Source organism: Tetrahymena thermophila (assembly GCF_000189635.1).
Source record: "Tetrahymena thermophila SB210 genomic scaffold scf_8254474, whole genome shotgun sequence".
Classification (NCBI taxonomy): Eukaryota; Ciliophora; class Oligohymenophorea; order Hymenostomatida; family Tetrahymenidae; genus Tetrahymena; species Tetrahymena thermophila.
The window spans coordinates 1-22993 of NW_002476249.1; the positions used below are offsets into that span (position 1 = coordinate 1).

At 23.7% G+C, this 22993-nt stretch overlaps 4 protein-coding genes across 4 annotated transcripts; all 4 read right to left on the minus strand. All coding sequences in view use genetic code 6, as the record gives it.

Annotated features, from left to right (window-relative positions):
- Positions 1-109: 109 nt before the first annotated feature.
- TTHERM_001422369 (hypothetical protein) lies at positions 110-2029 on the minus strand (the record flags this gene model as incomplete). The annotated part of the gene is made up of 7 exons (XM_012799375.1): positions 110-230; positions 483-572; positions 824-913; positions 1168-1257; positions 1511-1600; positions 1852-1941; positions 2007-2029. The coding sequence occupies 7 exons, from the start codon at positions 2027-2029 to the stop codon at positions 110-112; spliced, it is 594 nt and encodes a 197-aa protein (XP_012654829.1).
- A 1775-nt stretch (positions 2030-3804) lies between these two features.
- Positions 3805-11064, minus strand: TTHERM_01422370 (WD domain, G-beta repeat protein; the record flags this gene model as incomplete). The annotated part of the gene is made up of 1 exon (XM_001029577.2): positions 3805-11064. The coding sequence occupies one exon, from the start codon at positions 11062-11064 to the stop codon at positions 3805-3807; it is 7260 nt and encodes a 2419-aa protein (XP_001029577.2).
- A 961-nt stretch (positions 11065-12025) lies between these two features.
- TTHERM_01422380 (WD domain, G-beta repeat protein) lies at positions 12026-19228 on the minus strand (the record flags this gene model as incomplete). Its single annotated transcript, XM_001029578.1, has 1 exon — positions 12026-19228. The coding sequence occupies one exon, from the start codon at positions 19226-19228 to the stop codon at positions 12026-12028; it is 7203 nt and encodes a 2400-aa protein (XP_001029578.1).
- A 1551-nt stretch (positions 19229-20779) lies between these two features.
- TTHERM_01422390 (hypothetical protein) lies at positions 20780-21340 on the minus strand (the record flags this gene model as incomplete). The annotated part of the gene is made up of 1 exon (XM_001029579.2): positions 20780-21340. A coding segment is annotated over one exon (561 nt), but the record flags the coding sequence as incomplete, so codon positions are not given.
- Between the last annotated feature and the right edge of the window lie 1653 nt (positions 21341-22993).

Below are 22993 nucleotides of genomic sequence, written 5' to 3' on the forward strand. Positions count from 1 at the left end.
TAAAATAATATTAGTGCAATAAAAAAGATAAAATAATAAATCAAATAAAAGTTATCAAATAAATTCAAAGAGCTCTTTTGTTTTATATTCATTTTTATAGTTTAAAATATCACAATCCAAAACAAATAAAGTGTTTTTACATAAGGTCAAGTTTCAAATTTGAAAGATTAATGCACTTTGCTAAACCAGAACCTAAGCCTGATGCACCTTCATCACCAATGTAATTTTCACTTTTTAAATATTGAAGAAAAAATATTTCATTAAATAGTTAATTAGAAGGAAAAAATGAAGAAAAAATATGAAATAATAAGATTAATTAATAATAAAAGCAAAAGTTTAAAATAAATGATGAGCTTAATTAACAAAGAAAAAACAAAAAAAAGCAAGCACGATAAAAAGAAAAAGAAAAAAGAGCTTTATTGTTTTTAATTAGTTTTAATAATTAAAAATATCACAATCCAAAACAAATAAACTGTTTTTACTAAAGATCAAGTGTCAAATTTGAGAGATTAATGCATTTTGCTAAAGCTGAACCTAAACCTGATGCACCTTCATCACCAATATAATTGTAACTTTTTAAATATTGATGAAAAAATATATCATTAAATAGTTAATTAGAAGGAAAAAATGAAGAAAAAATATGAAATAATAAGATTAATTAATAATAAAAGCAAAAGTTTAAAATAAATAATGAGCTTAATTAACAAATAAAAAACAAAAAAAGCAAGCACGATAAAAAGAAAAATAAAAAAGAGCTTTATTGTTTTTAATTAGTTTTTATAATTAAAAATATCACAATCCAAAGCAAAAAAACTGTTTTTACTCAAGATTAAGTGTCAAATTTGAGAGATTAATGCATTTTGCTAAAGCTGAACCTAAGCCTGATGCACCTTCACCACCAATTTAATTTCCACTTTTTAAATATTGATGAAAAAATATATCATTAAATAGTTAATTAGAAGGAAAAAATGAAGAAAAAATATGAAATAATAAGATTAATTAATAATAAAAGCAAAAGTTTAAAATAAAATGATGAGCTTAATTAACAAACAAAAAACAAAAAAAAGCAAGCACGATAAAAAGAAAAAGAAAAAAGAGCTTTATTATTTTTAATTATTTTTTGTAATTAAAAATATCAAAATCCAAAAACAAATAAACTGTTTTTACAAAAGATCAAGTGTCAAATTTGAGAGATTAATGCAATTTGCTAAAGCTGAACCTAAGCCTGATGCACCCGTAGCACCAATTTAATTTCCACTTTTTAAATATTGAAGAAAAAATATATCATTAAATAGTTAATTAGAAGGAAAAAATGAAGAAAAAATATGAAATAATAAGATTAATTAATAATAAAAGCAAAAGTTTAAAATAAAATGATGAGCTTAATTAACAAACAAAAAATAAAAAAAAGCAAGCACGATAAAAAGAAAAAGAAAAAAGAGCTTTATTGTTTTTAATTAGTTTTTATAATTAAAAATATCACAATCCAAAACAAATAAACTGTTTTTACTTAAGGTTAAGTGTCAAATTTGAGAGATTAATGCAATTTGCTAAAGCAGAACCTAAGCCTGATGCACATTCATCATCAATTTAATTTCCACTTTTTAAATATTGAAGAAAAAATATATCATTAAATAGTTAATTAGATGGAAAAATGAAGAAAAAATATGAAATAATAAGATTAATTAATAATAAAAGCAAATGCTTAAAATAAATGATGAGCTTAATTAACAAACAAAAAACAAAAAAAAGCAAGCACGATAAAAAGAAAAAGAAAAAAGAGCTTTATTGTTTTTAATTTATTTTTATAATTAAAAATATCACAATCCAAAACAAATAAACTGTTTTTACTCAAGATTAAGTGTCAAATTTGAGAGATTAATGCATTTTGCTAAAGCTGAACCTAAGCCTGATGCACCTTCATCACCAATTTAATTTCCACTTTTTAAATATTGAAGAAAAAATATATCATTAAATAGAGTAAGTTAGTTGCCATACAAACTTACAAAAAGAGAGTTTAATATACCATTTTTATATTTTATAAAATTAAAATTTTAAATATTTTTTATGTGTTTTTTCCATCCTAGGTTTTCAAAATTTCTATTTTTCAAAAAAAATGATATGTTATAAGAATGTATGGTATATATAATTTCAAATTTAACATTTTCTGAATTTAAAGCTTTCTATAAACTCAAAAATAAAGCTATTTTAAGCTAATTTAGATTTATATTAAGTTATTAAGATATATTACATTTTGCCTTTTATAAATTAAATATGCATTTCAGTCTATTTAATTAGGAGGGAAAAATGAAGAAAAAATATGAAATAATAAGATTAATTAATAATAAATAAAATTAACAAAGAATCAAAAAATAAGAAAATTATAATAAAAAGAAAAAGGAAAACAAATCAAATCAAATCAAATAAATTAAAAGAGTTTTAATGTTTTAAATTAACTTTTATAATTAAAAATATTACAATGCAAATCAAAAAACTACTTTTATTAAGTGTAAGTTTTAATAGCAAAAAATGAAGAAAAAGTATCAAATAATAAAAAATGAATAATAAATAATTAATTAAAAATTGAAATGAAAATTAAGTTAAAATTGCTAAAAAATTTTTGTTTTTATAAAATCATGAAATAATGATGATAATTTCTATTATAAAAATTATTTATTTAAATAAATTGAAAATTAAATATACAAAAAATATTAATAATAAAAAAAAGAATATCTTTTAATTAAATATACTTGAGATCAATATGGAGAATCTAATGAGATAAAAGTGAAGAGCTTAAAAACTTTTTTTATTAATTAAAATAAATTAAAAGGTTGTTAATAAAAAAATTAATAATTACTTCTTCCAAATTATAATATTTTTTAATCTATTATATCATTTATTTATTTTCAAAAATATTGAATAGCAATTTATGAAATTTGATTAATTAATTAATTAATTATAAATGGATAAAAAGAACAAATAAATATAATAATTAATTAATTATCAAATATAAATTTATATATTTGGTTTTATGAAGAGATAAATATCACAGAAAAATTAATTTAAAATTCACTATTTAAACTTAATATTTGTATTTAAAACATATACTTAAAAATATATATAGTAGGAATTAGAGATGCTCAGTTATTTATTTAGTCCTATTTGAAAAAATTTTAGTAGTTGATGTTCTTAAATTTTATAAAAATAATGTTTATAAGTAGATTTTTCTATTTTAGTTCAATGATTTTAGGAATATTTATAATATCTCTAATATAGCAAGATGCCATACAAAAATTTTATGGTTTGCATGCCACTTATTATGAAATAGAGAATTTACAATCAGGGCTTTTTTAGATCAGTAAGGTCAAAAAACCTCTCTGCCTTATTTTTGTCATTCTAATTAATCAACACTTTAAAATTACAAAATTGTTTAATAATATTTTGGTTGTATTTAATTTTTTAATTAATAATTATAAACCGTATTAATGTATCTAAAAACAAATTTATGGATATTACAGATATTTTTCATTTTTTCTACATTATAAAATTATTTAAAAAGAATATTTTTTATTTAAAAACCTAGCCTAATTTATTAATATCTAGCTAGATGTTTCCATACCACTAGATTTTAATTAGGCATTTAGCAAAAATTAATTTGATGTTTCATAAAAGAAGTACAAAATTTTCATAGAAATATATATTGATTATACTAAAAAGGGATATAAAGCATATAAAAAAAGGTAATAAAATATAATTTTATCATTTTGGATTATCGAAATCAATTTTTTATTTTAGAATTTTTAATCAAAAGCAATAAATTTATTAGAAAATTTTATTATTTTTAGCTAATTTTTCTAAAATACTGTTATTTAATTAACTATTAACCTAAGAAACAGTAGTTGATTTAATTTCACAAATCTATAATTAATTTAAATTCATTATCTCAAACTCTTTTTGTATATTTAAGATTCTACAAATCCCTTCAAAAGAACTTAAAGCTAGATACTTGTTATCTGAAGAGAATTCTATTGATTTAATAGATTAATCTGATTTAAATGTACTTATAAGTGAAAATTCATGTTCTGCATTCCAGATTTTACAAGTTTTGTCATTAGAAGCAGTAGCAAGATATTTGCTATCTGCAGAAAAAGTAAGATTGGTAAATTCTAAATTATCTCCTTCTATGGTTATTTCTAGTTCAAATTTTTGTTTTATACTCCATATTTTGCAAGTTGCGCCACTACCACATGTTGCAAGATACTAGCCGTCATTAGAAAAAGTTATTTTTTAAACATTTGAGATATGTGCTTAAATAGTGCGTAATAGCTTATATTTTTTTTTTGCATCAAATATTTTAAAAGTATTCTTATATGAAGCAGCTAGATATCTGCCATCTGGTGAAAAACTTAACTATGAAACGTCATTAATTGTAGTAATAAGTTAAAAATTTTTTTAAATGTTCCATATTTTTAAAGAATAATCTTAAGTTGTACTTATCGCAAGAAACATGCTATCTGGGGAAATAGCAATCGATAAAAAGTAATTTTATCCTTAAATTTAATGTATTAATTTAAATCCTTTTTCTATACTCCAGACTTTACAAATATCGACTGAAATAGTTACTAAATAATTACCATCTTGAGAGAAAGCAAGCTATGTAATACCAAATGTATGGGCTTCAATTTTATTTATTAACTCAAATCCTCTTTCTGCACTCCATATTTTGTAAAAATTATAATCTGTAGTTGCGAGAAGCTTACCATCAGAAGAAAAAGCAACTTTAGTATTATAAAAATTGTGTTTCTCATCCATCTTTATGAACTCAAATCCTTTTTCTAAATTCCAAATCATAAAAGTATTACGGCCACCTGTTACGAGCTACTTTGAATCTTGACTAAATGCAACTGAATAAATATCTTCTGGTTGATGGATGATACTAATGAGTTACAATCCCTCTTCTACATTCCAAATCATGCATTTCTCATTAGCTGAAGATGTTGCAAGGTATTAACTATTTGCAGAAAATACAACAGCGTTAACCTTACATTCATGTTTTTTATTATCTAAAAGTTCGTATCCTTTTTCAACATTCCAGATATAAAAGTGACTATTTGAACAGCCAGCTGCGAGATATTTGCCATTTGGAGAAAAAGCCACTGATTAAACCCAACCTTGACTTGCCTAAATAGTTTTTATTAACTTAATTCCATCTTCAATGTTCCATACTTTGCAAGTTGTATCTTCAGAACCTGTTGCAATTAACTTACCATCAAAAGAAAAAGCAACTGAGAAGATTTTTTTTTAATCATGTGCATTAATTGAATGAAGAAGCTAGAATCCTTTATCTACATCCCAAATTATGCAAAGACTGTTAAAGGAAGCTGTAGCTAAATACTTGCTATCTGCAGAAAATGTAACTGACAAAATTGCAGAATTATTTCCTTCAAGTGTGTGATGCAGTGAGAATCCTTTTTCAATATTCCAAATTTTGCATGTTTAATCTTTTGAAGCTGTTGCTAAATATTTACTATCTCCAGAAAAAGCTACTTAGGTAACAGGACTAGTATGTCCTTCAATTTTATTTACTAGCTCTAAACCATTTTTTATACTCCAAATTTTGCAAGTTTTATCATCAGAACCAGTTGCAATATACTAATCATTGGGAGAAAAGGCAACTGAGGAAATCTACTAAGTATGTCCTTCGATCTTATTTACTAGTTTAAATTCTTATTCTGAGTCCAATATTTTGCAAGTGCGATTACCATAGCAAATTATGAGATATCTTCCATCAGTAGAAAAAGTCACTGAATGTATTCTTATGAATCTTAAGTCAAAAGTTTTCAAGAGTGCAAATCCCTCTTTCACATTCCAGATTTTGCAACTATTATCATCTGAACTTGTTGCTAGATACTTTCCATTCTCAGAAAAGGCAACTGAGGTTATAGGTTTAGTGTGTTCAGTTTAGATAGTTTTTAAGATATCAAATTCATTTTCTAAATTGAAAATTATGCAATTTTTCTCTTCTGATATAGCTGCTAGATACTTTTCATCACTAGAAATTGAAGATATTGCAAGATCAGATGGAAAATTTTAAATATTCTTTATAATTTAAAGATTTTATTAATTATAAATAATGATTTCTTTGTTTTTAGAAGTGATTATTATATCCTTTAACTTTAAGGAAATAGACGATTCAGCTTGAATTTTGTTTTAATCTAAAAGCGTAAATCCTTTTTAAAAATCCCCTTAAAATATTTAATTGTTATTTAAATTAACAAAGTATTATTGTTTATTAATTGATAAACACGATATATGAGAAGCAAATGTGAAAGAAGAAATTATTTCAAAAGTTTTGGAATTTATCTCAAACAGAGACTTTTTTGTATGAGTAACAAAAATACTTTTTGTGCTTTCGTAATAAATATTTTTCAATGATTTGTTAGTTATCTGCTTTGACAATAATTATTTGAAATTATTTTCACCTATCTCAAATTTATTAATAAAACCACTCTCAGTGATAGATACAAGATTATTTTTTGATAGTATTGCTTTGTTAAATTGATAAATGTTATCTGAATCCATTAATTTTTAGAAACCACCAAACATTGCATTCTTCGTGTTTGAACTTTTATATTTTTTTATGTTTGCATTTTCAATTAAAGAGTCACTTAGGTTGCAATCCTAAAACTCAGCTAGCCTTTCTTAAATGTATGCTAATGAAAACGAACATTTATTTAAAATCAAATTAGGATATGAGAATTTAGAAAGAAACAGAGCTGACAATAGATTAGAAGCTCCAATATCTATTTAGCTCTTTTCAGTTTTTTTAGAAATTTTCGATTTATTTAGGTATTAAATATATTTATTTGTCTTAGATATATCTTCTAAGCTGTATGTTTAGTAGAAAAATTATGACTGAATATCAGATTACATAAGTTTATAAAGCTTTAAAAGAATTTGTTGTTCTGATACATTTTTTTCACTGCTCATGATGATTCTTTTGTTAATGTTGAATTGCTATAGTTATGAAATATCTAACTTAAAGATATTTTCTTTATGTAGGTCAAAATCATACTTCATGGCTCGAGCAGCAAAGTATTCAAAAAGAGATTTATGTCTAAACTCGAATTCTTATGATTCATTTTCTTCAGCTTTATATTAATCCATTTAAGTTTAACTTTCTTTATTCTGCATTTTAGTGTTTTTTCCTTCAAGTTTCAATTAAATTCTCGTAATAACTCTAGAATCAACATAATTTATTAATTTTTTAATTATTTCATCTTCATCTATTTTATTTTATTATAAGAAAAGAGATACTTCTTCTCGAGGCTAAAATTTAATCTATTCTCTTGTTGTTGAAAGAAAGTTTGACTTTTAGCCCTTTTAAATAAACATATGCATAGCAACAGATTGGAAATATTCAAAGTAGCAAGATTCAACTATTTCTGCTATATCTTTTCTTTGCTTATCATTTAATGTAAGGTATTTTTATTATTCAACGAATATTTGAGCTTATTTTTTGAATTGCTAAGAGAAAAATAATTCTTAAATGACAATCTAGTCTGAAGCTTGCTAGAAAGTGTTCAAAGTTTTTTCATCATTAAGGTCAATATCTGAAATCATTCTTGTTGTTAGATACAAATTGATTGGCAACTTTAGCAATTCAGTTAGTTAATAATTACTAAATATAATTTTTTTAAGTTTTTCATGCTGTTCTAAATCAAAATCTTCTTAATTTTCTAATAATTATTAATCTTAATACTTCTCTAAGTAATCTTCAATGTCTTAATTTGTTATTTTTTCCAGTTTGAAGATTCCATATGAATCACTATGACCTTTTTTTCCTTAATTATCATAGTAATTAAAGTATACTTTAGCATCAGAAATTGATATTTTTTCTAATCTAGAAGTCACAACAACTAGGGTATTCACCCATTCGTTAAGATTTAACTTTTCGTAAACCTTAAAATAATCACCTGTATATTCATCATAGCCATCAAGCATGATTAGCTTATTTCTCTCAGATTTCTTTAAATTATCAATGTCTTTTCTCTTTGTGCTTAAGGATTCTAAATAATCTTCAATTGAAGGTTTTTCTTTATCTAGCGAGTTGCATTTAATTATAAATGGTATGAAATCAGTTCTATTGTCACTTTTATATTTTGAATTATCATTGAGAACTTCGACTTCAATTTTTTTTAAGAGCATCGACTTTCCAGAACCTCCTTCTGCCAAAATCGATATGATTTTACATTTAGATATTTAATTAGCTTGATCATTTGCTTTTACTTCTTCTTAAGAAAATACAAAGTTAGGGATGAGGAAATAATCAAAAATTTATTTCACTGCATCTTTTTCTTGTGTGTTAAATTTATAACCATCCTAATATGTTATCTATTAATTAACATACAAGTGAATAGCCTAAAGTAAAGCATCATCTTTGTGCGTTATTTCAAGATTTTTCTATCTTTATTTGACACTTTATTCCCAAATTTAAACAAAATATTTAGCTAATTGCTTATCTAAATCTTTTTCATTCTAAATATCATATGCAAAGTTATCGAAGTCTGATATTTTATCTAAATGCTTAGTTATTTATTTTTTTTGCTTACTAATTTGATTCAAAACTTGTGTTTAATCTAGCTAATTATCAATAAACTCAGCCATGACTTAATTATATTCGCTGACAATCTTTACAGATTTTTATTTCTCCATTAAATAATTTGAGATGATATTATTCATCATGTCGTTAAATTCGTTTTAGTGTTAGACTGATAAGATTTAAGCAAAATGTAGAAGTAATTAAGCTTTTATGTATCTAAATTAATGACTCTATGCTATTAAATTAGCTACACTTTTGAGCAAATCAATAATTCCATCAGAATACTCTTCCACCTATAAAAACATCTATTAACTGATAATAAGTTCTATCTTATTCTGTTCTTCTAATCTCAAACGCAGTTCTTTATAATTGTCCTTTATTTGCTACTTGGACAGCAAATAGTTCAATTGCATATAAACAAATAATCTAGTGTCATTATTTTAAATTTTATCACACTCTTCCAAATAGAAAATAATTTCTAAAATCTGATCAGAGAGGTTCTCTCCCATATATTAAACCTTTTTTAGCCATAGAGATAACATATTGTTGGATATATTATTGCTATTATAATTAGAATAAACACCAAGCCCTTAGTTGATAGACCCTACAGAAACATCAAAAGTTAATTTTTCTACTATATTTCTTATATCATTTATGAAACCTTTCAGTTTATTGAAATCGATTTCTGTTAAATTTTAGATAGCGCCTGCAATACTGACAAATCCAGCTCCAAACTTAGCAACTTCAACTATTTTCTCAATAATTTGCATAGCGACGTGCTTATTTGCTTGATCTAAACCTACTCTTTAAGAATTCAAAGATTTTAAAATGTCAAAATATTAAAATAAATCTAAACAAGGATGTCTCTCTTTATTTTCTTTACAATAAACAATGAGTTTTTATAACTTTTCGCTTATCTCATTAATATCAGATTGCACAGATGACTTAGAATCGTTTTATTTAATAATAAGAAAATAGTTAATTAGTAAATTTATCATGTCTATGACTTTTGGTCTAATTTCTTACAAAACTATTTACTCTCTGAAATCATATAATGTTTTTTCTATTATCTATCTTACTTCAGTTTCTAAGACATTTAAGCTTTCTTCTACATCGCTATCTTCTTTGATGGTAAAAAACTCATTATATGATTTATTAAATTTTTCAAATTTTTTATTAATTCGCTTTTCTTCCTTCATTTTATCATCTTAATTCTAATTTTTTGTACTTTTGTGCTTGATTTATTTTTTTATTAGTTAATACGAAGCTGGATCCACAACAATTACTCTTTATTTACTACAACAGACACCTCCACCTAAAATTTTATTCTTCTAAGCATAGCTATGCATATCTTGACATTTAAGCTAATTATTGTATTTAAACTTGAAGTATTATATATATGTTTAGAGTTTTAATTCTTATAATACTTTAAGCTACTTATTATCACAATTATAAAAGCTAACATTTTATTAAATTTCAGCATATCTATTGATTTATTGCTAAATACAAGTTTTATTAGAAGTCCTTTTTTCATGTGAATCAACTTTCATTTGATTGAAATGTGTTTAGACCAAATTTTGTTATTATGCCTAGCTTAATTTGTTTTCGCTAGATTATACAATAAATTTATTTGATACTTTATTGCTTTCCCTATTAAATTCATTTCGAAATGGGAAATAAAAATGTTTCTTGTTTGTTAAATTATTGTTTGCATTTAGAGTATGATATGTTTTTTCTTCTAATAATTTATTTCTTCCATTATTGATTGACTTTTCAATTTTTAATCTGCTGAATTATGAAAAACTCAATTAATTTTCAACTATATGAATTAATTTTCTATTGAATTAGTTTATTTAATTTTTGTAAATTAAATTAAGCAAATTCTGTCTTTAAATTTAAGTTAAGGAAATGTTAGTTTAATAATTTGCTTTGTTAATATTATTATTTAAATATTTTCCTTTTAATTAAAGTATTTAGATTTTTGATATTTCTTTTATAATTGAATACAATTTGCAATTGTTTCCAAGGTCTTATTGCTATTTTTATGGTTTTTACTCCATAAGAAGCTCTAATATTTGAATGCATTATTGTTAACATACAATTCTCTCTCTTAAATATTCCTTTGAGTCATTCTAAAACGAATTATTATTCAACAAAGAAATGCACTCCGCTTTTTTTATATTTTCTTTATCATTGAGATAGGAATCTTAACTTTTTGAAAGTTAAATCTTTTTCTAAGGATTCTATTCATTTTGTGCTTTTGTTTGGTTGCTTATTTTACTCTTTTGTACTAGTTTTTATAGAAATAAACTAGATGGTTATCCTGAAGTTATTTTTTCTTAATAAGATTGACAAATTTTATCTCTCAAGCTATTTAATAAAGCTCTTTTTTAAATACGCCATTCATTTAAGAGGTATTTGTGAGCGAAAAGTTCTTAATACTTTTCTAACATATCTTCCATAATATGAGGATTTATTTTTTTTTGAATAAACCCCTTTAACTATGTTCTAATCTAAATCTTTTAGAATTAGCGTGTCCCTCGGTAAGAAGAAAGATCTAAATATTTTAAAATTTCTGTGGATAATATTTCAATGAATTAATTCAGCTTTAACAAATGCTTTATAGTTTCATCATAATTAAGTTTTTGAAGATGGCGAAAAATATGCCCACTTATAACTTCTTCTTACACCTAAATAAAATGAATTTTTTTGAAACTCATTTTGATTTTCAACACATTTGTGCTTTTATTTAACTTTTAAATACATTTGCTCATTTTATTCAAATTTTTAGCACTTAATCTTACTAATTTTGCTCTCATTTTTCTCTATTTCTACTTTGTCTACTTATTGTCTTTGGCTATTAATTTAATGAAATCTAATTAAATAATCTTTATATTAAAAATATGGCAATATCATTGAGGTTATGTCTCAGTTATCTTTATTAATTAAATTCATCAAAATTTGCAAAATTTTGGTATAGAAATATGAAAAAAACTATTTTATTTTACTTAATCAAAAACTAAAAAATAAATAAATACATAATAGATAAAAAACATAATAAATAAAATAGATATAATTTATTTGCTAATATACAGTGCGTCAAGTGAAGTTTGACCCATAGACATAAACAAATTTAATAAAACTAAGAAAATTTAAAAAAAATGTTTTTGAGAAACTGATTATCTGATGATGTTATTTTTTTCTTAAAATGTAAATATTTTTTTAAGACTTTTTATTAAATTTAAATTATTTATTTTTTAACATTTATCCATTTAAAAAAAATTCATTTGATGTTTCATAAAAGAAGTACAAAATTTACATAAAAAAATATATTATACTTAAAAGGGATAAAAAGCAAGATAATTAAATATAATTTTATCATTTTGAATTATCGAAATCAATATTTTATTTTAGAACGTTTAATCATAAGCAATAAATTTATTAGAAAATTTTATTATTTTTAGCTAGTTTATCTAAAAGACTGTTACTTAATTAATTATTAACTTAAGAAACAGTAGTTGATTTAATTTCGCTCTCCTATAATTCATTTATATTCATTACTTCAAATTCTTTTTGTACATTCAAGATTCTACAGGTCATATCAATTGAACCTGTTGCTAAATACTTGTTATCATAAGAAAATGCCATTGATGAAATATTTTAAGCATGACCCTAAAATGTGCATATTAGGGAAAATCCATTTTCAGTATTCCAGATTTTACAAGTTTTGTCATAAGATGCAGTAGCAAGATATTTGCTATCTGCAGAAAAAATAATATGGGTAACTACTTAAGTATGTCCTTATATAGTGTTCAAGAGATTAAATTATTCTTTTACACTCCAGATTTTGCAAGTTGTGTCAGATGAACAAGTTGCAAGATACTTGCCATCATTAGAAAAAGTGAGTTGTTTAACATATTAGCTATGTGCTTAAATAGTGTGTATTAACTCAAATTTTTCATTTACATCATATATTTTACAAGTATTGCCATATGAAGCGGCGAGATATCTGCCATCTGGTGAAAAATATAAAGATGAAACAAAATGTTCAAATCCTTCAAATGTAGTAATAAGCTAAAATTCCTTTTATATGTTCCATATTTTAAAAGTTTAATCAGTTGAACTTGCGGCAAGAAACATGTTATCGGGGGAAATAGCAATTGTTATAATTAATTAAGTGTTACCTTAAATATTATGTAGGAATTTAAATCCTTTATGTACGCTCCAGACTTTACATGTTTTGTCAGTTGAATTAGTTAGTAAATAATTACCATCTGGAGTGAAAGCAAGACAATTAATAGAAAGTGTATGGGCTTCAATCTTATTTATAAGTTCAAATCCTCTTTCTGTACTCCATATTTTATAAAACCTTTCATCTGTAGTTGCGAGAAGCTTACCATCAGGGGAAAAAGCAACTGAGGAAATTACATAACTGTGTTTTTCATCCATCTTTATGAGCTCAAATCCTTTTTCTAAATTCCAAATCTTACAAGTGGTATCACCAGAGCCTGTAACGAGTTACTTTGCATCTTGACTAAAAGCAGCTGAATAAATTTGTTTTGTATGTTGGATGATATTAACTAGTTAGAATCCCTTTTCTACATCCCAAATCTTACATGTTGCATCAGCTGAAGATGATGCAAGGTATTTACTATTTGCAGAAAATACAACAGAGAAAACTGAATATATATGTGCTTTAATTGTATCTATAAGTTCATATCCTTTTTCAACATTCCAAATCTTAAAGGTATCATCTTAAGAGCTAGTTGCGAGATATTTGCCATTTGGAGAAAAAGCCACTTAAGAAATCCAATAAGTATGTCCTTTAAGTGTTTATATTAATTTAAATCCATCTTCTATGTTCCATACTTTGCAAGTTTAATCTTCAGAACCTGTTGCAATTAATTTACCATCAAAAGAAAAAGCAACTGAGAAGATTTTTTTTTAATCATGTGCATTAATTGAATGAAGAAGCTAGAATCCTTTATCTACATCCCAAATTATGCAAAGACTGTTAAAGGAAGCTGTAGCTAAATACTTGCTATCTGCAGAAAATGTAACTGACAAAATTGCAGAATTATTTCCTTCAAGTGTGTGATGCAGTGAGAATCCTTTTTCAATATTCCAAATTTTGCATGTTTAATCTTCTGAAGCTGTTGCTAAATATTTACTATCTCGAGAAAAAGTTACTTAGGTAACAGGACTAGTATGTCCTTCAATTTTATTTACTAGCTCTAAACCATTTTTTATACTCCAAATTTTGCAAGTGTTATCATCAGAACCAGATGCTATATACTAATCGTTGGGAGAAAAGGCAACTGAGGAAATCTTCTAAGTATGTCCTTCGATCTTATTTACTAGTTTGAATTCTTATTATGAGTCCCATATTTTGCAAGTTTTATCAGCTGAACAAGCTATGAGATATCTTCCATCAGTAGAAAAAGTCACTGAATGTATTTTTATATATTCTGTTTGAATAGCATGCAAGAGTGCAAATCCCTCTTTCGCATTCCAGATTTTGCAATGATTATCACTTGAGCTTGTTGCTAGATATTTTCCATTTTCAGAAAAGGCAACTGAGGTTATGGGTCTGGTGTGTTCAGTTTAGATAGTTTTTAAGATATCGAATTCATTTTCTAAATTGAAAATTATGCAATTTTTTTCTTCTGATATAGTTGCTAGATACTTTCCATCAGTAGAAATTGAGGATATTGTCAGATCAGAATGGTAATTTTAAATTGTCTTTATAATTTAAAGACTTTGTGAATTATAAACATTGATTACTTAATTTTTAGAAGTGATTATTATATCCTTTAAGGAAATAGACGATTCAGCTTGAATTTTGTTTTAGTCTAAAAGCGTGAATCCTTTTTAAAAATCCCCTTAAAATATTTAATTGTTTATTAAATTAACAAAGTATTACTATTTATTAATTGATAAACACGATATATGAGATGCGAATGTGAAAGAGGAAATTATTTCAAAAGTTTTGGAATTTATCTCAAACAGAGACTTTTTTGTATGAGTAACAAAAATATTTTTTGCGCTTTCGTAATAAATATTTTTCAATGGGGTATTAGTAATCTGCTTTGATAATAATTATTGAGAATTATTTTCACCTATCTCAAATTTATTAATAAAGCCACTCTCAGTGATAGATACAAGATTATTTTTTGATAGTATTGCTTTGTTAAATTAATAAATGTTATCTGAGTCCATTTATTTTTAGAAACCACCAAATATTGTATTTTTCGTGTTTGAACTTTCATAATATTCTAAGTTTTGATCTTCAATTAAAGAGTCGCTTAGATTACAATCCTAAAACTCAGCTAGCATTTGAGATTAAGAAGTAATATATGCTAAGGAAAATGAACATTTATTTAAAATCAAATTTGGATATAAAAATTTAGAAAGAAACAGAGCTGACAATAGATTAGAAGCTCCAATATCTATTTAGCTCTTTTCAGTGGTTTTAGAAATTTTCGACTTCTTTAAGTATTAAATGTATTTATTTGTCTTAGATATATCTTCTTAGCTATATGTTTAGTAGAAAAATTATGATTGAATATCAGATTTCATAAGTTTATAAAGTTTTAAAAGAATTTGTTGTTCTGATGCATTTTTTTCACTGCTCATGATGATTCTCTTGTTAATGTTGAATTGTTTCAATTTGGAAATGTCTAAATTAAAGATGTTTTCTTTATGTAGGTCAAAATCATACTTAATGGCTCTAGCAGCAAAGAATTCAAAAAGAGATTTATGTCTAAACTCGAATTCTTATGATTAAATTTCTTCAACTTTGTATTTATCCACAAAAGTTTAACTTTCTTTATGTTGATTTTTACTGTTTTTACCTTCAAGTTTCAATTAAATTCTCGTAATAACTCTAGAATCAACATAATTTATTAATTTTTAAATGATTTCATTTTCATCTATTTTATTTTATTTAAAGACAAGTGATACTTCTTCTCTAGGTTAAAATTTAATCTAGTCTCTAGTTGTTGAAAGAAAATTTGATTTTTAGCCCTTTTAAATAAACATATGCATTGCTATAGATTAGAAATATTCAAAGTAGCAAGATTCTACCTTTTCTGCTATAGTTTATCTTTGTTTTTCGTTTAATGTAAGGTATTTTTTTTATTGAACGAATATTTGAGCTTATTTTTTGAATTACTAAGAGAAAAATAACTCCTAAATGTGAATTTGGTCTGAAGCTTGCTGGAAAGTGTTCAAAGTTCTTTCGTCATTTAGGTCAATATCTGAAATCATTCTTGTTGTGAGATATAAATTAATTGGTAATTTTAGCAATTCAGTTAGTTAATTATTACTAAATATAATTTTTTTAAGTTTTTCATGCTATTCTAAATCAAAATCTACTTAATTTTCTGATTATTGTTAGTTTTTATACTTCTCTAAGTAATCTTCAATGTCTTGATTTGTTATTTTTTCCAGTTTGAAGATTCCATATGAATCACTATGACCTTTGTTTCCTTAATTGTCATAGTAATTAAAGTAGACTTTAGCATCAGAAATTGTAATTTTTTCTAATCTAGAAGTCACAATGACTAGAGTATTCACCCATTCGTTAAGATTTAACTTTTGGTAAACCTTAAAATAATCACCTGTATATTCATCATAGCCATCAAGCATGATTAGTTTATTTCTCTCAGATTTCTTTAAATTATCGATGTCTTTTCTCTTTATGTTTAAAGATTCTAAGTAATCTTCAATTGAAGGTTTTTCTTTATCTAACGAGTTGCATTTAATTAAAAATGGTATGAAATCAGTTCTATTGTCACTTTTATATTTTGAATTATCATTGAGAAGTTCTACTTCAATTTTTTTCAAGAGCATCGACTTTCCAGAACCTCCTTCTGCCAAAATTGATATGATTTTACATGTTGATGTTTAATTAGCTTAGTCATTAGCTTTTGTTTCTTCTTAAGAAAATACAAAGTTAGGGGTAAGGAAATAATCAAAAATTTATTTCACTGCATCTTTTTCATCTGTTTTTAAATTATAGCCATCTTAATATGTAATCTATTAATTAATATACAAATGAATAGCTTCGAGCAAAGCATCATCTTTGTGGGTTATTTCGAGATTTTTCTATCTTTACTTGACACTTTATTCCCAAATTTAAACAAAATATTTAGCTAATTGTTTGTCTAAATCTTTTTCATTCTAAATATCATATGCGAAGTTATCGAAGTCTGACTTATCATCTAAATGCTTAGTCATTTATTACTTCTGCTAACTAATTTGATTCAAAATTTGAGTTTTATCAAGTTAATTATCAATAAACTCAGCCATAACTTAATTATATTCGTTGACAATCTTAACAGATTTTTATTTCTCCATTAAATAATTTGAGATGATATTATTCATCATGTCTTTAAATTCGTTTTAGCTTTAGACTGATAAGATTTAAGCAAAATGTAGAAGTAATTAAGCTTTTATGTATCTAAATTAATGACTCTATGCTATTAAATTAGCTACACTCTTAAGCTAATCAATAATTCCATCAGAATACTCTTCCACCTATAAAAACTTCTATTAATTGATAATAAGTTCTCTCTTATTCTGTTCTTCTAATTTCTAACGAAGTTCTTCAAAATTATCCTTTATTTACTACTTTGACAACAAATAGTTCAATTGCATATAAACAAATAATCGAGTATCATTATTTTTAATTTTATCGCACTCTTCCAAGTAGAAAATAATTTCTAAAATCTGATCTGAAAGATTCTCTCCCATGTATTAAACCTTTTTTAGCCATAAAGATAACATATTGTTGGATATATTATTGCTATTGTAATTAGAATAAACACCTAGCCCTTACTTAATTGACCCTATAGCAGTATCAGAAGTTAATTTTTCTGCTATCTTTTTTATATCATCTATGAAACCTTTCAGCTTTTTGAAATCGATTTCTGTTAAATTTTTGATAGCACCTGCAATACTGACAAATCCAGCTCCAAATTTAGCAACTTCAACTATTTTCTCAATAATTTGCATAGCAATGTGCTTGTTTGCTTCATCTAAACCTACTCTTTAAGAATTCAAAGATTTTAAAATGTCAAAATATTAAAATAAATCTAAACAAGGATGTCTCTCTTTATTTTCTTTACAATAAACAATGAGTTTTTATAACTTTTCGCTTATCTCATTAATATCAGATTGCACGGATGACTTAGAATCGTTTTATTTAATAATAAGAAAATAGTTAATTAGTAAATTTATCATGTCTATGACTTTTGGTCTAATTTCTTACAAAACTATTTACTCTCTGAAATCATATAAAGTTTTTTCTATTATCTATCTTACTTCAGTTTCTAAGACATTTAAGCTTTCTTCTACATCACTCTCTTCTTTGATGGTAAAAAATTCATTATATGATTTATTAAATTTTTCAAACTTTTTATTAATTCGTTATTCTTCCTTCATTCTATCATCTTAGTTTTAAATTTTTGTACTTTTGTGTTTGATTTCTTTTCTTATTTGTTAATATGAAGCTGGTTCCACAGCAATTACTTTTTGTTTACTGCCACAGACTCCTCCTCCTCCTAAAATTCTATTCTTCTAAGCTTATTTATATAAATCTTGACATTAGTTATTTTCTTTATATTTCAAGTATTAACTATCTATTTCGAGTTTTAATACTTTTAATACTTTAAGCTACTTATTATCAAATTTTAAAGAGCAAACATTTTATTGAGTTTCAGTATATTTATTGATTTATTATTCATGTGAATCAATTCTCATCAAATTTTGTTTTTATATCTAGCTTAATAAGTTTTACCAAGATTATTCAACGAATTTATTTTTTACTTTATTAACTGAGAAGTAAAAATTCTTCTAATTTCTAAATTTAATGTTTGCATTTGGAGTTTGTTATGTTTTTTCTTCAAATAATTTATCTTTTCCACTAATTGACTTTTCAATTTTTAATCTGAATTAAGGAAAACCCAATTAATTTTCAGCGATATAAGTTAATTTTTTATTGAATTTCTTTATTTGATTTTTCTTAATTAAATTAAGCAAGTTCTGTCTTTAAATCTAAGTTAAAGAAATATTAGTTTAATAATTTGCTTTGTTAATATTATTATTTAAATATTTTCCTTTTTATTAATCTATTTAGATGTTTAATATTTCTTTTATTTTTGAATAGAATTTGCAATTGTTTCCATGGTCTTATTGTTATTTTTATGACTTTTAATCTATAAAAAGTTCTACTTTTTCAATACATTAATACTAACATCCACTTTTCTTTCTGAAATATTCCTTTTAATCATTCTAAAATGAATCGCTATTAGGCAAAGAAATCCATTCTGCTTTACATTTTTTTTGTTTATCATTTAGATAAGTAGCTTAACCTTTTGAAAGTTAAAACTGTTTCTAAGGATTCTATTCATTTTGTGCTTTTTCTTGGTTGCTTTTTTCACTCTTTTCTGCTATTTTTGATTGGAATAAACGAGATGGTTATCCTGAAGACGCTTTTTTTTAATAAGATTGACAAATTTTATCTCTCAAGCTATTTAATAAAACCCTTTTTTAAATATGCCATCCATTTTAGAGGTATTTGAGAGCAAAATATTCTTAATACTTTTCTACTATATCTACCATAATATGAGGAGATTTTTTTTTTGAGTAAACCTCCTTAACTTCTTTGTAATCTAACTCTTTTGTGATTAGCTTTTCTCTTGGAAAGAAGAAAGATCTAAATATTTTTAAATATCTTTAGATAATATTACAACCTATAGATTCATCTTTAATAAACGCTTGATAGTTTCATCATAATTAAATGCATGTAGATGGTGAAAAATATGACTACTTATAACTTCTTTTTACACTTAAATAAAAGGAATTTTTTTGAAACTCTATATGGTTTTCAACACATTTATACTCTTTTTTTACTTTAAAATAAGCTTAGTCTATTTATTTAAATTTTTAGCTTTTAATCTTATTTATTTTACTCTCATTTTTTTCCTAATACTGCTTTTTATACTTTTTGTCTTTGATTATTAATTTAATGAAGCCTTTAAAGATAAATAGTCTTTAGTTTAAATGAATGAATAATTATTGAGGTTTTGTCTCAGTTTATTAAATTAATTCACTAAAGATTGCAATATTTTGGTATAGAAATGAGAGATTAATTAATAATAATAAAATAATACAAAATAGATCAAAAAATAATAAATAAAATAGTTAGAATTTACTTGCTAATAAAATTAATAAGAAATCTATTCTTATCATACAAAATTGCAAAATTTAATCAAAAATTAATGTTTAAATCAATCATAATTTCTTTATAAGTATTTTTTTCAATTAAGTAATTGATCTTAGATAAATCAATTATGTACTGATCAAATATATTAACTCTTTTGTATGAAATTTTTGTTACTATTTGGCAGGAGGTTATAATATTGAATAATAATCGGTTTATTATTAAATAAAAATACAAAAACCTTGCTATGCTACCTAAAAAAACTTTTTTTCGTACCCCCGCCCCCCTCCTTAAGGAATTTAAGTAAAGATGGATAATTAAGATTTTTTTAAATAAATGACAATAAATACTTTAAGAATATCTTTGCAATAGGCAATTTTAATAAGAAGGCTACAGAAGTATTTTCGAAACATTTAACTAATGGGAAGAATTAACCGAATATTATATAATTTTAAAGACTTCTTTTAAATAATAATTTTTTTTACTATTAATCTAAATGATCATTCCTTATAAATTAACACCAAGTACTAATGATAATTTATACCATATTTAATTGACAGTTAAAACTATAAAAATATTTATATTATTTTTAAGTAAAAAAATATGAGTCTATTTTATAAATAAATAAAATATTTCATCAAAAATTAGTTTTAACTTTTAAAATAAAACTAATTTATTGCTACTAATAAAATAATTAGAATTATTTATTTTATTTTAAAAGTCATTTTAGTTTGGAATTTTTTTTGTTTAGAGTAAAATAGAAAATATTTTAATTTGTATTAGATAGCGATTCTATTATATAAATGTAATAGATAATATCATTATAGATATTTAGTTTAACTGTTATTAATTAGCTATAAATAAAAAAGATATTAGTATATTTGTAGATAAGTGAGTAGGCACTTTGATTAATTGAAAAGATATTCTGATAAGAATAATCTTTTAAAAAATCAAAATTAATATCTTTAAAGATCTTTAGTGTTTTTGCTTTTACTCTATATTAAATTATGATCGCAAAAAGTTACAGTAAAACCTATCAAATTTTGAGCCAGTAAAAATTGAACAAAAGTTTTGATCCCATATTTAAATTTTTCATTACAAAATCTGTCTATAAAGTGGAGATATTTGCATTTGGGAAAATCATTTGGTTCTGTCATTGCGTAGTACAAACAGACATCACTTTAAAAATATATTTTAAGATTAATGGATAGGATCTTTTATTAGATAAAATTAACAAACAAAAAATATACTTTCATAAAAACTATACAATTCATTGATTTAATAACAATATTAATTAATTAATAGGACTTTTAGTCTGTTTTTCCTTTTACTCTATTTTATGTAATAAAAAGTAAAGTTATTTGTATATTTAAATAACTCTAATTTCTTTTATAATAAAGCTAATTTTCCTTTTTATTTTGAAGAAATAAAGTGACTTAATTAATTTATTTTAGCATAAAAAATGGTTATTTTGGATGATTGATAAAATATATTAAAAATTTTAAAAGATACTGTTTAATTTTGCTTACCATCTTATTTGTTAAAAATAAAAATTTAAAAATAGAAAGTTGTTAGTATATTTGAAAATTAATTAAGATTTCTTCTTGATTTTTAACCAATTTTCCTTTAGAGGCGATTTAATCAAACTTCTTTTATTATTAAGCTGATTCTCCTATTTTTATAAAAGAAATAAAGTGAATATGTTAATTTATTTTAGCATTAAAAAATGGTTTTTTTGGAAGATTGATAAAATATATTAAAAATTTTAAAAGATACTGTTTAATTTTGCTTACTATCTTATTTGTTAAAAATAATAATCTAAAAATAGAAAGTTGTTAGTATATTTCAAAATTAATTAGGATTTCTTCTTGATTTTTAACCAATTTTCCTCTCTTGACGTTTTACTCTAATTTCTTTTATTATTAAGCTAATTTTCCTATTTATTTTGAAGAAAAAAAGTGAATTTGTTAATTTATTTTAGCATAAAAAATGGTTATTTTAGATGATTTATAAAAAATATAAAAAATTTTAATAGATAATGTTTATATTGATTGCTTGCTTGCTATGTTATTTGTTAAAAATAATAATTTAAAATAGAAAGTTGTTCGTATATTTCAAAATTAATTAAGATTTCTTCTTGGTTTTTAACCAATTTTCCTCTCGTGACGTTTTACTCAAATTTCTTTTATTATTAAGCTGATTCTCTTATTTTTATAGAAGAAACAAAGTGAATATGCTAATTTATTTTAGCATAAAAATGGTTACTTTGGATGATTTATAAAATATATTATAAATTTTAAAAGATACTGTTTATATTGATTGCTATCTTATTTGTTAAAAATAATAATCTACAAATAGTAAGTTGTTAGTATATTTCAAAATTAATTAAGATTTCTTCTTGATTTTAACCAATTTTCCTCTCTAGGCGTTTTACTCTAATTTCTTTTATTATTCAGCTAATTTTCCTATTTATTTTGAAGAAACAAAGTGACTATGTTAATTTATTTTAGCATAAAAAATGGTTATTTTGGATGATTTATAAAATATATAAAAAATTTTAAAAGATACTGTTTATATTGATTGCTATCTTATTTGTTAAAAACAATAATCTAAAAATAGAAAGTTATTAGTATATTTCAAAATTAATTAAGATTTCTTCTTGATTTTTAACCAATTTTCCTCTCGTGACGTTTTACTCTAATTTCTTTTATTATTAAGCTAATTTTCCTATTTATTTTGAAGAAAGAAAGTGACTATGCTAATTTATTTTAGCATAAAAAATGGTTATTTTAGATGATTTATAAAATATATAAAATTTTTAAAAGATACTGTTTATATTGATTGATTGCTTGCTTGCTATCTTATGTTAAAAATAATAATAATCTAAAAATAGAAAGTTGTTAGTATATTTCAAAATTAATTAAGATTTCTTCTTGATTTTTAACCAATTTTCCTTTCTAGGCGTTTTACTCTAATTTCTTTTATTATTAAGCTGATTCTCCTATTTATATAGAAGAAAACAAGTGATTTTGGTATATATAAATTTTACATCTCTACAAAAACCTCTGTTTTTAGTAAAAAAGCAAACCCCTCAGCCTACTTTAAGTAAGTCAGTACCCCAGTTAAAAACCCCCAGTCGCATAGCGAAAGTGAATAGCAAAATG